The sequence below is a fragment of the Strigops habroptila genome, chromosome 1 (assembly GCF_004027225.2).
Source record: "Strigops habroptila isolate Jane chromosome 1, bStrHab1.2.pri, whole genome shotgun sequence".
Lineage (NCBI taxonomy): Eukaryota > Metazoa > Chordata > Aves > Psittaciformes > Psittacidae > Strigops > Strigops habroptila.
Genome location: NC_044277.2, coordinates 75,444,515 through 75,460,939, shown reverse-complemented (window position 1 = coordinate 75,460,939; position 16,425 = coordinate 75,444,515). Strand labels below are relative to the sequence as shown.

Here is a 16,425-nt window from a genome sequence, read left to right as displayed (position 1 = left end):
GGTGCGCACAGTAACAGCGAAGAAACAAGGGAATAAGAGTTGATGCAATATTTCTAATACATTAAAAGCCTCAAAGCAGAAAAACTCCAAATGCAAACATTCACATTTTCAGTTTCTTCCCGTTTTGTTCTGGGGGAAAAAAGAAAAAGTGAGGTTCAAGCTACACAACCGGTCAGTACAACATTTAGAAAAAATAAAATCAAGAGAATGAAAAACATCATACCTCAACTACGTAACCCAGATCTCGTACATAATCTCGCTCTGTCTCCACTAATTCCTGTAAGACATAGCTACAATGGAAAGAAAATGGTGAACACACTTCATTAAAAAATGAAACAGATGCTTAAAGAGGATTAATGGCAACTTTTCACACATTTGCAGTCACATATGTTTGATAAGCAGAGCTGAAACGGAAGAATTAATGCACATTCTTTCTAAGCAAGATGCTGCTTTGACTTTGGAACTGGAACAGACTTGGTTCTATTTATCTAAAGTCAGATGTTTTCTTACATGTGTCATTAAAATTAAACATTTAAGTACTGTTTAAAATAAAATGCTATTATGTCTCTGGTCTGGAGACTCTTAAGTGTATGAAGTGTTATTTCTATCCACAGATTTAAATAATTTTGAAACCAGGCATGTTTTTGTTGTACCATAGTAACAGTTTACTACCACATAAAGAAATTAAGTGTGGTGAAAAAGAACAAGGGGAATGACCAGCTTTTTGAAGCCTAATAGCCCTCTGAACATTTACAGATCAGCATCTTCCTGAATAGCTGAGACTGACACATGACAGAAGTCATAGGTATGATTAAAAAATCACAGGAAATTGAAACTGCAACTAATGTTTGAGAAAAAATTGTTTCTTTGCATAATGTAACTACGTGCTTGACACCTAACAGAAGTCCTCCTGCTTTCAGACTAACAATTTCTGCTGTTAACTCAAAATGGACATTTTTTTAAACAATTCCTTTGTCTCTTCAAAACATTGTGAAAAACAGAGTGAAAATGTGGTCTTACTGTCGTCTTTTTAAGGAGCTGGATTTCCTTTCTTCCATCTCATCTATGGGTGATGAAGAGGAGAGAAGGGAGTTATCTGAAGGGTTGAAGGATGGACTGCTGCTGTCACCTTGATCTACCAACAAGGAACTTGGACGGTCCTCCAGGGCCTGAGGAAGCGTTCAAGATAGACATCAAGAATGATTTATTTCCCCTTTGTTCACAAGATACATTTACATGAAGCTGTATATGGGAACCTATGTGAGATCAATTATTGTAATGTATCTCAGCAAAGGAGGTCTCAAGCTTCCAGGAAACCAGCCAGCGGCTTGGCTCTCCATGACAGATAACCTGATCTCATAGAAGCACTTTTGAGATATGTCAGTCTTTCCTTCACAAGAAAAGAATGCAGTTCAGTTGGTCTGAGCAGCAAGGGCTAAAAGCCAGACTATCCTGTTCAGGATGTACATACTTCTATGGTGGAAGCTACACAGATGTGCGCTTATTGCTAGGGATTAAATTATATTTGTCATACTTCAGTTCTGGCATATGGAAGTTACTTTCAGTAATAAATATGACATTTTTAAAGGAGATTCTTTGGATCTTACATTTTTTAACACAACAGAAGTGGCATTCTTTGTCAGACATTTTGTTTATCACATTAACTAACCAAAATATTGACTTAGCGAAGAAAATAGCTTCTACACTGTCAACGCTGCTTTTGAGCTTTATGACAGTTCAGATCCTAGGAAAGAGTCCTTGTCTCTTCTGCCAGATATACTTTTTCCCCTGCATGGACTCCACAGATTTCTGTTTGCATAACAGATGGAGAAGCCATGGGAGAAATAATATGAACAAGCTTCTAGAAAGTATTTATTGGACTTGTTTAATTCAAGCCCATTATCTTGGGTTAAGCTACAGTTATGTATCACATTTTCCTTGCATGTGATACAGCCTTTAATGCAAGACACATTTACTTCACCAGGGTGGGGTTCAGCTGTAATCTTTTTTCTTTCTGTACAAAAAGTAAAAACCCAATAATGATACGAGTGGCCCAAAACCCAAGGGAAGCTGACCCTTGGCTATAACTGTGAAATGAGAACATCTCCACCAGGGACGGCATGCATGGATCATTAAGTTATATCCACTGCTAGGCTGCCTGAAAGACATACGGACTATCAATCTTCCCTTTTACAATAGATTGTGTTGAATTTCTACTAATAGGGCATATATTTTCTGTTACTCTTCTCTCATTTATTACTATTTGCATCTCTACAAAACCATTTACCTATTCAATAAGTGCTTTTACAAAAGAGGGCACACAAAACACCATCCTAGAAAGTGACTTTTGAAACAGGCATCAAGTTTTACAAGTCAAATGTATGTAGCTTTTCTTTGAATAGCAAGTAGCGACTTGAAGACACAACTTCTTTAAAGACATGCATCTGCCAGTCAGCCTCACCATTTTACTTTTGACGAGCTCTTCAATTGCACTGACTAGTTCTGCTGCACTGGGTGTCTCGGAGCTGGTTGGCCGCACCAATAATCGAGAAGATGTCTGTGTAATGACACAAAAGAAGACGAATCCCAGAGTTAGTCTGGTACTTGCTCAAGGATCAAGAGATTTCCTTCACTTCTCTGTCAGACAAAGTAACTGACAATAACTGTCAGTGTAATACAACACCAGGATCATTGCTTTCAACTTGGGCAACTGGCATTGGAAATTTTAAGTAACCCCCCCAGAAGTTAAACGCTGGGATAAAAATTCCTGTTCCTACATGCAATAGAAGTCAAGGAAATATCCTTCACCTTGCTCACTATGATAATGCCTGATAAATAGCTATAAAAATCACCTGCGTCAACCCAACAGACAACAGTTTGTTAACATTTTATTGCTTGTTAAACAAAACAACAACTGCAGAACAGTAACAGGAACCAAGATGACTTGAAATAAAGGAGAAAGCATCATTAAGCTAAGAAAAAATACACCAGTAACTCAGGGGCATTTACTTCTCTAAAGGAGCTGGAGTATATTGGCCAGAGGAGAAATTGAGCTCACCATTCCTTGTGTCATCCATTTTCCCCAATGGTATGTGTAGAGCACAGATGATCTCTGGCCTCACAAGCTATAAAATGCCAGCTTATAGATACAACTGAAGGTAAAAGGTGTTCACAGTAAAGGATTCTGGGAGAGGGCCATTAAATTCAGCCTCAGTAATGTGCAAACAGAGTTGTTTGCATATTACATTTATCACTGAATAACTGGAAAGTGGAAACAGGGTGTAATATGAACCTGACTTCATATTACAAACAGCACAGTGAACATCATGTAGCACAGGGTAAGCTGTCCTGCAAATGTTTCCAACGAACTGGACAAAGAAATGGCACGTATAATGACTTAACACATGAGGTTCTGCTCAAATCAAGCATGGGTGTAACAAGGCTCCCTGTAAGTCAATACAAAAAAAAAAAAAAAAAAAAAAAGAATATACAGATTTTAGATAGTTTGTCTTGTATTCGCCTTATTTGGAAAGGAAAACAGGGGTTGGGTAAGCAAAGGAAATACAGACAACTTTAAATGGAAAGATATGGGAACTGAGCCAAAGCAGAGACAGAACATAAGTCAACATAATGCTGCATCAGAGTTTACAAAAAGAGAAAACAAAAAAGCAAAAATAATTAGTTTCATATTAGCATGACTGATCCTGAGACTTTAATACCGCTTATCCAAAAATTAATGCAAACAACTTGCAAACTGCCATCAAATGCAAATCCATGAAGTGTGCAATGATTCTACTGAAGGGAAGAACGCATACTGTGCAGATGAGCTCTTAGGAGAGAAAATGGTTATGTTATGTAGTGATATCAGACAACTCAGCAAGACCTAGCACGTGATGTTTGCATGCACACCAAAACCTGAGCAATCCCACAGCTAGCCTATCTTTTAGGCAACTGTATGCTCCTGACACCTGACTGTTGACCAGCTTTTCCAAAACTGTGCTTGTATGCCAGTTTTCACTTGGCTATGGAGCTCAGCTTAGCCTTACAAAACACTGGCAGTGTTGGAATCAGACTCTGGTCAAGGTCCCTTCTCTCTGTTATTTCTCTAAGGGAGTATATGGAGTGTGACTGCTGGTAAAATTTCAGGAGTGGTTGGTTTCCACTTCATGTGCTTATATCACATACTATCTGAAAAAGAAGGAGCTGCATGAATGAAGTCTGCCTACTGACCTTCCTGATGATGTACTCTGGGAACAGAATACACCCAGAAAATATGGAAAGGTAGAGGGAGCAACTGAGCACACGCAAGTATAAGATGCTGCTGGAACCCACAGCAGGCTGGGCAGGCAGGGAGCAACCCAGCAAGCAGAGAGTTTCCAGCATGGAGTGTGTAGACCAGGAGCCCTGAGAGGAAGAAATGCTCATAGTGAGGCACAGATGGAAGCCAAACCTCTGAGGTCACGGAAAGGAGGAGACATTCCTCGGGATCCAGGGGAGCTGAGCAACCCAAGAAACCACGGAGCGTGGCAGGAATGTGAAGGATGACTCCACCCAGAAGGCAGACAACCGGGAAATTGTTTGCAAGCCTTTCATTAATCAGTAACTCCATCAACAGAGCCAACTGACTTCTGCTGGGTAAAACTTTGCTCTGGCTTCTCACTTGTGTTCCAATAAAGCATTTGCTTTAGGTACTGGAAATCTGTGGTATGTCTTGGTGTGTGGACTTCAGGGAGCCACTCACAACCTCCCAGGCTGCCACATGAGGGGACTTTCTTGCCTCCCACGATGCAGTAGGACAGATATCACATAAAACCAATGCACAACAGAAGCAGCACTATTTATATGTTTTGAAAAAATATGGTATAATATTAACTTTACCAAATCTTGACTTCTCGGAAGTCTTTTCCAGGATGCAGTTTAAGCTACTTTAAAACCTGTTTTTACTGCAGGGGGTTCAAGTTAACCTTTTAAAAAGTGAATGTGAAATTGCTGGAGACTGAAAGCTCCTCAAAGCCTCTTACTCTGTTAAGGGTCTAACCTTGCACCAGAAATACAAAAGTGAGTGGACACTAACTTACAAGGATATTCCTTCACATAACTGCTTTGCTGGATAAAGAGACCTATACAAGCAAAATCCATTTTTCTCTGGAGAACTTTTTATAACACTTGCATATCATTTTTTTATAAGGGACATGCAAAAATGGCAGCTTATCAGCAGGAACCGTAACATATTTTGACCAATTTATAGATTTTTATTCTATTCCTAAGCCTCAGACCAAGATTATTGTTTTCTAGTGATAAAATATTCTCTCAGGTCTAAAGGCTGGCCTATTTTTGCTTCTTTTGTTTCAGCAATATTTCCCGACATATTAAACTCCCCAACTGCTATATTACACTTTTTCTACTCAGAAAACATGTAGGAATTAAATACACATAGAGCATGGGAGCCAGCTGTTTTGTTCCTACAAATGATAGCTTCAGGAATGAGTGGGATTCCCCACTGAAAAGCAATGTTTTTAAAAGGAACAAAAGAACAGAAATAAATAAATCAGCCAAAGTTATCAATAACATCTGCATCATTGAGAACAGTGAGTAACCAGCCACAAAACTCACTAACAACATTCAGTGCTAAAGACTACAAAGGTTAAAAATTTTAAGCAGCAAAATGGGAAGAAAAAAGTAATGTGCATATTTACTGCACAAGTCCAGACTGTTTCCATTCTAAAAACCTCTATTTCCAGGCTTGATATTTGTGCCCTAAACATCTGATCCAGGTTGAAAATTGAAATAAACCATCTCAATGTATGAATATCATAACATTTAAGAAAAACAGATTATATGCAAGCAAGATCTCCTTCATGCAATTGCTACCTGCATCCAGAATTGGATTTTTACCCTCAGTTGTAACATGCTATTGTTTGTAAAAACCAGCTGGATCATGTGCTGGTTTTCGCTGGGGTAGAGTTAAATTTCTTCATAGTAGCTAGTACGGGGCTATGGTTTGGATTTGTGCTGGAAACAGTGTTGATAACACAGGGATGTTTTTGTTATTGCTAAGCTGTGCTTACACAGAGCCAAGGCTTTTCTGCTCCTCACCAGAGGAGCACCAGCGGGCAGGCTGGAGGTGCACAAGAAGTTGGGAAGGGACACAGCCAGGACAACTGACCCCAGCTGACCAAAGGGATATTCCATTCCATACCACATGATGTCATGTTCAGCATATAAAGCTGGGGGAAGAAGAAGAAAGGGGGTCATTCACTGTGATGGCATTTGTCTTCCCAAGTAACCATTACACATGATGGAGCCCTGCTTTCCTGGGGATGGCTGAACCTGTGACTGACAATGAGAAGCAGTGAATGAATTCCTTGTTTTGTTTTGCTTGTGTGCGTGGCTTTTGCTTTCCCTATTAAACTGTCTTTATCTCAATCCATCAGATTTCTCACTTTTACTCTTCTCTCTCCCCCATCCCTCTGGGGCAGGAGAGTGAGTGAGTGGCTGCGTGGGGTTTAGTTGCGAGCTAATTGGGGTTGAATCACAATAATTATTACCCTTATTTGGATATTAACTTCTTAGTACACCTTCTTCTTAGGCACCAAAAAAAAAAAAGAAGTTAAAAACACCCAAGATGAAAAAAACCCCACCTCAGAGTTGATGTGAACAGATCTTTCTGCTAAGGCATGTACATAGGAATTTTTTTTTCCCCTAAACTGAGGTTATCCAAAACAGTAGGGCTTGGTGAACAGCCTATGATGTAAAAAGGTTATGTACAACTGTTAATTTCTCCAGATAAACGTTATTTGCACATAGAATTTTAACCTCAGTACCCAAAGTATGATTATAAAATAATCACATTCTAATCACTAAATATGGCATCAGTCAATCAGATGTAAATTGGTCTGCAAACACACAAAGCAGCCCATTTCCACATTTAAATTGCTAGTAAAAAAAATTCTGCACTTGTGCAGGAAAAATAGAGAAGCATTTAATTCATTCACTTTCCACAGGAAACCCTCTTAATGTTGGCTGTAGTGGCATGATTACTTCTGTCTACCATAAAGCTGTATTACGTACATTAGAGAGACGTTTGGAAACAGAAGAAAGATTTGTGCAAATAGAGGTTATCTCATCATGCAAAGCCTTCCCTGCTTCCTCCGCCTACCTTGTCATCCTGCGAGTCGGGCTGGAGAAGACTGTGTTGCTGAATTGCCATTGGAGGAGGAAGCGGTACAGCATCTGCTCCCTCTTCGCCTTCCTCCTCTCCGCAGCTCTGCATTCCTGAAGAGGATGACTTGGAGAGAGTGCCACTGCTCAGCCCCTCATTCCGGCCTCTCTGTAAATAAAATTAAGACATTCAAGCTCTGTTACCTCCTCAACAGCATAAGGCTTGTTATTACAAGCTTGTCTTATACAAGTCTGATCTGCAGATTCACCTCTCTCACAACAAATCAAGATGATCCTACAAACACAGTGCAACTTTTCAACAGAGGGGGAAAAAAGCAGATGCCAAAGGTAGTTTTCAGTGTTTGGTAAAAGCAAATGGATTAAGATACTGAGAACAAGCCATTCAGCTGGAAATTTACTACAGGAAAGTGGAAAGCAAACGTGAGTCTGGTAACAAGTTCAGTTCTGCAAAGAGCCATATTGCTCTAACTTAGACAAGACTTCTAAAGGGTATTAAAAAACCCCATTACAACATTAAGTATTTTGTCAATTATCCTTTCTGGCCCCTCCCCCTTAAAGCAGCGAGAGCAGACCGCTTACATAATTTTAAAAATTGTGTTAAAAGACAGTCCTTCCAATTATACACGGAACTATGATTTTGATTAGCCAAAGTTTAATGTAACTGATCTCGCAGGATAATTCAACTATCTTTAAAAGAAGATAGAATATAGATGGTTACTGTTTTTTTCCTGACTGTAAGGCAGCAAGAAAAGGGTCTTAGGTTTCCCTTCACTCACAGAGCTGCAGAATAACAGATATTTCCAAAACAATGCTACGACTGCATCACAGAGGGTCTCTTTCTACAGCTTGACATTCAAGGACAGAGGCAAATAATACTTCCTAAACCTCATATCCCAAATCGCCACGCTGCCAAGTCTCTAGTATTTTCTTTCCCTACATTTACTGTGTAACTTCACTGATGTTCCAAGCTTGCAGGAAAATATACAGGGAGCAAGAAAAAAATAATGTACTAAACAATTAACTGGGCATCTGAGACCACTTTTCTGTATGATAACTACCAAAACCACTAGAGAGATTCAAGCCTGGTAAAAGGGAGTAACTGTATAGCATGCAAGTGGTTGTGGCCTTGGCAGCAGTAAAGATGCCATTCATTTCAGCCTGAACCACAGTTTTGTAACATAAGAGAATTTGGCTCTGTCTGCAACTAACCAGTGGCAGGCTTTGCTCACACATGAGTTTCAGGCTTAGAAGGATGGGCATGTGTCTGTGGGAGGAAGGGAAACCTTTAATAGATGTCCTTGGTGGCAAAACGTGGAACAGTTTACAATTTCCTTCCCTCCAATGAAAACTGCCATGTTTATTATCTGACCGGTGGTAACTACCTTTTGATTTGAAGGGACAGCAATTTTTCTGTGCTCTAACTCTTGCTCAAGGTGTAAATACAGCTTTAAGCAGTTAAGCAGCTCTCCCTGTATTTTCCCTGATTCATCAACAACAAAAGGAAAGGAAATACACAATGACCTGATTATTCCCAGAACATGAAGCACCTTTACTTACAAAGCTGCCTTTCTGAGTGGGGTTAGATGGCAAAGCCAAAGAACAACCTTTTACTCTTCCATTTCTCTTTTTCAAGCTCCACAGAGCTTTACTAACACTCATGCAGAAGGGCACAAACTGCCTGGCACAGTACTTACGCAGAGTACAGCAGTCATCAAGAATGAGCACATGGCACATGCCACTTCGCTCAACTGCGGGATAGTCCATTGAAGAAATAACAGTCACCTGACAACATTTAGATCTGTGAAGAACATAAAACCAAGTCTCGGGAAGCTGCCCTGAACACTTACCTCTTCAACAGTTTCATCTTGTGGGGTCGCTGCACTATCATCCGAGTCCTTCTGAGAGCCCGCATCGGCGCTTTTACGAACCTCTCTACTCTTCTTATGCTTGTGGGCCAGTTTTTTGACGTGCCCGTCTGCTTTTCCACTGCTAAGACGCCTCACGGGACTGGTAAGCCATTTTCTCAGAGTGTTGCCAGGGCGCTTGGGGCCCGGGGAGCTCTGTGCACCGATCATATGGGGCTGAAGTGATGTTACTGAAGCAGGAGGACTGGCGTCATTGCTGGAGACTGAAAGGGAGTCTGGAGAAGAATGAGGAGAGCATTTAAAAGCTGAAACACTGCTAAGTGAGAAACAAGGAAAATGACGTATGTAATAACAGATATCAGACTGGATTTACGGATGAATTGACCACATTATTTTGAAGGAACTTGGCCTTTAATGACACCACAACCATCAGTGCGCATGCTGCACGTGGCTACCCACATATAAGCAGCTTTTATATGCTTACAACAGTCAGGATTCATAAAGTCACTCTTGCCTCAATTATAATTCAAACTTACCACTGCTGATGCTTATTTGATAGTGGATTTTACTTTCCATGTCACCTAAATTTATGGAAGGATATGCTTATTCATATTTTAATGTCTACTGCTTTGAGCATGGACATGAAGTGTAAAAATAATTGCCTCAGTGAGATAAGTAAACTATTTTTCAAACACCACATTTTATTATAAATGCTCAGTTTCTTTCATTATTTATTTATTTCCCCTAACCTTGGGAAAGAGGGAAGAGGAATTCAGAAAACAGCTAAATGTCTTTCTTTTGCTTAAATCTACTCAGAGTTTTCGCTGTTTTTTTGTTCGGTTTTTAAGAAGGCACAGCACATCAATGTTTAAAAGCCCATTTGCTCAAATCCCAGGATCAGCAGTATTTCTCAGCATGGCAAAGCCTGAAGTTCTGTAATCAGAGCATACACATTTCTCAAGCCATAGTTATATGCACATGAGGTCAACACTACTTTTCTGCCAAGGGTCCTGTCACTTGAACTGGACTGTATGCTTACGATAAACACCCACTGGTTAACTATTGTTAGACTGCTATTTTTTTTATTCCTCATGCAGCACAATGCTTTCCCTCACCAGCAATTCTCTGTTCTGAAAACCATACTTTTTTTTCTGGACACATTTTTGTAACATCACTCCTATGAATATTATCTACCACTAGGGTATTAACAAGACTCTCCTGGGTTGTCAAATACGGGTTGTTCTGTTTCCTGTATGCATACTTCTGTGAATAGATGGTTTATATGAAGATGACACAAATGTTTTGTTGAATGTTTGTATGTTTCTACTGCTGGGAATTAAATGCAGTGCTTGTGTTCCTTCTTGAAGCTTGACATAGATGTTCAGGTCACTTCTTCTGGCAGCTTTACCCTAAGAGACATATTGCTAGTCTGACCAGAGTCAGAATTGTGTAGAATAATATGGTCACACTGATGTAGCAATACACTTCATCATGAACACCCAAATGCACTGGATCTACATATAAGTATGTGAGCCTGCTCCATTTCCAAAAAGTAGAAATTATGGTTTTGAACTGAGATGGGGAAAGAGACATATAATGTGAATATAATAAGTTAAGACTTTTTATTTTTCCTTCACTGTTCAAACTGCTCCAAAAAGGGCATCCTTTCATCCTTTCCTGGTGATCCACAACTGTGATCTATCAGACTGTTTGTCAAGATTTTTCTCTATTCTAATAAAACCCAAATGGCATGTGACCATTAAGATACATCGGCTCTGATGCCAAGAACTCTTGTAGCTTATACTGTACGAACGCATATATAATTATTGCTATTAACCACCACTATCAGCACAATTACATAAAGCAGAAGATAAACAAACTTCATAAAGCATACTTTCAGTCCAACAGGCTAGTTGCTAACACTTTGAAGTAAGCCACCCAGAATCAGGATTCATCTACAGAATTCTCCTCTAGCCACAGCTAAAGCTGTGCCGCACATGGGTAAGGACACTTCCTATGTGCCATTAACCTGGTTTCAAGACTTTAAGTAATGGGTATTACCAAAAAGCAGATGCAGAGTTATACTAGTTGGCTTTGTCTCTAAATCTTGGGATAGCTGTGCTACAGAATTACCACATTATTTTCTTGTTGAAGCAGGAAACATAAGGAAGAAATTAATTATCTATGACAATGGTTTTCAACTCACAACCTGAGTATCCCTCAAGGCCCCTGGATTACTGCTTAAGGGTCCTCGGCACATATGTAAGAGAAGCAAGTCTACTAGCCATCAAGCATCCTCATCACAACAGATTTTTTTTACTTCATTAAAGAAAAAAAAAAGTAGTCCGCTTGTTAAAAAATTCCAAATAAAACTTGAAACCATCTGTAAGCTCTCCACAGGAATCTAAACAATCTCCTATTAAACCTCTGTAAGAAGTTAGTTTGACTGCTCATTCACCAGTGAGGTGAAATGGTAACTTAACTTTACCTTTATTGCATCATACATCTTTTGATTTTTATCAGATGCCTTTTTTCAGAAATCATAGCAAACATCAGCTGAAGGGTACCTCAACAAATAACCTTCTGCCACTTGGTAAATGGAACACAGAAGGAGAAAACAGTGCTGATGTTCTTGTAAACAGGTTTCTTAAAGCACAGATTAAATGCTTTGTTTTTAAGACTCCCAAGCTTGAAGATGTTATAATCACTCAGCCAAGTTTCTCTTTCATTTGTATACATTTTTCCTCCCAATAATGGTTCATAAAAGTTCCTTCCATACAAACAAAACAGAGCACATTCACTTGTTTATTAAAAGAACAAAAAAAAAAAAAAAAAGGGCAACCGAGACTACACAGAAGTTCACCATGTACTGTTTTGTATCTGTTGCATTTCTTTCCTTTACAATTACTCCTTTCTAAGGAAAGGCGAGCGTGGTGGTACGGAAACTGATTGTGTAAGATTTACTGTCACATAAACATGTCTATCCCTCAGCATGTAACATGCTTGCAGTTAATAAACCCATTTTTCTTTTTATAAAACCTATGCTCCACCTCCTCGAATTCTCACCCATCCTTTTGATCCATACATCAACACCTAACTAATGAATTTCTTGTAAAACCAAGCAGTACAATGCAGAGCCCCTGAAACTGCAGAAGATGAGTATTTTTGCCTGATCGCACTTCTGCTGTACCACTCCTACTCTTAACCCAAGTTGGCCAAGAGCTTGTGGGCAGGAGAAGGGAAGAGAGCAGGAAGAAACACATACACTCCGCTCAAGTGGAGAGGATCTAAGAGACAAAACAATGTTAGCCAGACATGTTTCACAGCACATACTTTAGCCATATCCTCCCACACAGCATTAGTTTTCATTTGGCATGCAGCATGTGACTGCTTCTCATCTTCTCTTCTGCATGATTTAATATGAAGTACTTACTGAAGTATTATTAGGGCTTCAGGGAATCATAAAAGTGGACAAAGTAGTACACCAAAATGATAGCACTGTTCCACTTTGCTCTTCAAAGCATGAAAGCATTGGGGGAGAAGGAAAAGCTTAAAATGAATAAAAATACTGCACTGCCATAAAAACATCAGCTTAAATATCAAATCTCATTTTAAAAGGTGTTTAAAAAAATAAAACAAAAAGAGATTTAATATCACCAGTACTAACCTGAATGGAATACCAACCCACTAGCCCCTTCAGAGTTCAGAGCTGATTTTTCACTCCTCCTTAAATTTGCTGAAAACATCCCTACAGCCTTATAGGTCCATGTTAATACTCGCTACAAATATCCCATGCCAGTATTTTCTCAGTGAGACCATTTACCATCCATTTTCCCATCCCATCCCAACTGACAGGAGTCCAGATTCTCCAATTCTTATTCCCATCCTCTTCCTCAGGAGACCACTTACAATACTAGAGGCACAGTCATGAAAAACCCTAGGTGCTCAAGTTCGTATATTTATGTAAAGGCATTGCCAGATCCAAGCATTAGGGAATATCAATATCAGGTGCAGGCATTTTCAAGAGCACAGAAAGACTTTTCACCTCCACTATGAGAACAGCCACATGGGTGCGTCTTATTTCCCTCTGCCCCATCACTGTGCTACTTCTATCTATCTAATTAGGGATACAGACTTGGTTTGATTGATTACCATGCTTGGGATTGTTTACACTAAATTGGCTTTGTTTCCTTTATGACTACATAGCAAATTGTTTTTCTAGGGTTGCTCAAGAATATTTTATCACTAAGGAACGCTAAGAGGAGAAAAGGAGTATTCAAAATTAAACCAAGAACAACAGGACTTTTAAAACCAAAACAGATGGAATAAATTTGGGGTATGCTAACCCCAACTGTGTTTCAAGTACAGTAAACTTTCTAGTGAGTGTCAAATTCCCTTTCAGAAAAGGATAAATGCAACAGATGGCCATCTTTGAGAGAGGAAAAAAGCAACACACATATAATGATCACACACAGGAACAGAAATACCGCAAGAAACCATCAAATTTTTAAAAATTGCTATTTGCTCAAGTTGAGACAGCTCTGTAATTCAATAAAGTCATTTAAAAAACCTAATGGATGGGCTTTGTTTTATAAGCCATAGCCACAGCAAGAAAAGAAGGCGTTTAACTGCCACTTCTTTCAAAGTAAAAACCACATATGTTGCTCCGGTGGTGAGGTCAGAGAGTTCACTGAGAGTCCATAAATACATTTTTGAAGCTAAAGGGCAGGCAGCATGGGTTCTGACCCCCTCGAACTAGAAGATAAAGTTACCTCCAATGAACAGGCAAATTTTTGAAACTGGAAAGGAAATGGGAATTCTCATTTGAGTCCCAGCTTTCTTAACACTGGAAACATGCACATCTGCTATTAATAAACAGTTTTTTTCCCCTAAAAAATAAAATCAGCCATGTTAAAGCTAGTTGATGACTTGAAAGACTCTGCTTCATATTAACTATTTCCATATTGCTGTTTTCAAGGTTTTAGTGCAAGGGGCTACAAAAAAAATGACTCCTTTACCTAGGGAATCAAATCAAGCTTGTTTTATGCCTGCTCTGCACCTTTAAATCCCAAATGCTTCAAGCTACCAAATAAGAACATTTCACCATCTCCGGATATGAAACAGAGAATGGTGAAGGAGTGAAAATGGAGCAAAGCAAACCTAGTAACCCCAACTGGTGAGTCACACCGTCTCTGCAGACCTGTCATCCACCATCAACTTTAAGGACCAAAATCCCAGAAAACCCATCACAGAGCAATTAAACAGCTGATCAGTAAGATTTCATGCAGGTATGTTATGAACATTTGGGGACAAGAGCTGCTTCTCGGTTCAAAACACAGAGAGCATGATCTACAGTCAGGTACTCGCAAGTTTAATACGCCAGCTGGAAACAGCTAGTGTTCAGTGATCTCCCAAGCCCACATCTACCTACAAACATGCCCCAATCTGAGCCAAGTTAACACACTGTCAGAAGGATCAAAAATAGTTTACAAGCATCTAATGACAAAAGCCCATAAACCCCTGCCTGCGTACACAGTCATTGTTTGTTATTACATGAGATGGGTAAAGTTTGAAAAAAGAGCGTGAAGTTTATTTTATCTGTGGACACACACAGGCAGAGTTTCTGCCTAGGAACTGCTTTTGAAGTAGGAGGCTATCAATCTGCCATGTACAAAACTATTCAGATACTTTTGTGTGTGTTAGGAATTTTACTTCTCTCCTGCTGGGTATCCTCTTTAGACTACTCTCACTGAGTATTTGTTGTAAACCAATACTGGAATATACATCAAAAGACATTAGATACGTTTCAACTTTAACAAGCCACCGTTAAAGCAGTTACCATTTAAAGACAATGCAGCTTGAGTATTATCAGGCTTACAAATGGGAAACTTCCACCATGCCCTCTGAGAAACATGAAATTTCACTTATGATAGAGAGTGTAATAATTTTCACGAAATCAGTTTCTTAAGAAAAAAAGTAAATCACAAAATGCAGAAAGCTAGTACTCAATACATAGAAGAAAATCCTTCAATCACCTTTGTGTTTGGAGTGGAACACACACACTCCACCTCTGGTCAGCAAATCTTTCCTGCCTTTTATTTCAAGTTAAGTACTGTACTTAAATACAATTTGTAATATTTTCAGTGTGTGAATAGAAAAAAGGGTTCTTAGTATATCTTCCCTGATTAATGTATTATCTGTATTAATTTTGACTGAACAGACACTAGTCCAGAGCACTTGGATTGAAATGTATTCAATAATTAAGTCTTCCAAGTCATCAAGAGCTGATTGTGTTAGTATCGGAATTCTAAGCTTGAGACTAGATATTCTTCAGCTTCTCTTGATGAGATACTAAGCTGCCCCACAAGCATGTCTGCAATTAAAAGGAACCGCAAACACAAAAACCACCCTCCCCCCAAGACAGACACTGTCATCTCAATAAATTCCAAAGATCTTTCTGAAATTGAGAGAAGTCATCTATTGCAACTGTAATAGAGAAAGTAATGAAGAAAATCTATGATTCAGGGCAAAAAGAACATACTTTTCATTTGAGTTAGAAGATTAGTGGCATATGTCTGAAGGGTTTAATGCATTTATTACCACTTTTACCATTATTTTTTTTCTAATATCACCTCCTGCTTTCCTATCCTATAAATGTAAAATCAAGGTTTTATATTTAAACTTTTAAATAATTTTACATGCATTACAGCTTGCTCTCACAGAGAGCTGTAAAGACATCAACTGCTATCTAGGAGTTAAACACCAACAAAATTTGGATGGGGAAAAATCTTCCTCTTACAACTACTGGACAGTCTTGCATCCACACTTGTTTTTATTCCCCCCCCCCCCCCCCCAGCAGGAAGAAGGCATGATACTGTGCCAGATAAAACTTTCCCAGGTTAACAGAAGTAGTTCTCTTTGTGCTCACTGGAATTTGGACCACAGGGCTACAAAACCCCAAACCTAAATCTTGTATATTACTGTAAGCGCGAGGCAGCACTACAGAAGGGGAGAGTAGTATTGTGGGATATTTCATTCTTTGCAATAAGCTGTTATTCCCTACTTCAGGAGAAGAATATATTTTGTGTCACAAGTAGGAAGTATTAAAAGTTACTCACACTGCTGAAGTTTAGCTTCACAGTTTGTGAAAACCGCAAGCTTTTAATAGATTAAGTCTCAGCTTCCCTGTACGCAGCTTATATTTTAACAGGCAACATCTTGATTTCAGCTCCACTCTTTTGACCACCTGTTTGCTCAGATTTAAAGACAGCTACATCCATGTGCCTGGCAGGGCATGTCAAGGACAAATTTATGTTATATAGACCTGTTTCTCAGTCAAGTTCTCACTCTATGTCAGTGCACTGAACCACCCTTTCTT

At 39.2% G+C, this 16,425-nt stretch overlaps 1 protein-coding gene across 1 annotated transcript in view; it reads right to left on the bottom strand.

The window, feature by feature from the left end:
• TRIO (trio Rho guanine nucleotide exchange factor) overlaps positions 1-16,425 on the bottom strand; it is a 249,428-nt gene that overhangs the window by 22,926 nt on the left and 210,077 nt on the right. The window contains exons 35-39 of the mRNA XM_030473732.1: positions 9,030-9,322; positions 7,160-7,330; positions 2,462-2,557; positions 1,021-1,169; positions 224-290 (exon numbers count right to left, since the gene is read on the bottom strand). Coding sequence (XP_030329592.1) covers positions 224-290; positions 1,021-1,169; positions 2,462-2,557; positions 7,160-7,330; positions 9,030-9,322 — 776 coding nt within the window. The remainder of the gene's footprint in view (positions 1-223; positions 291-1,020; positions 1,170-2,461; positions 2,558-7,159; positions 7,331-9,029; positions 9,323-16,425) is intronic.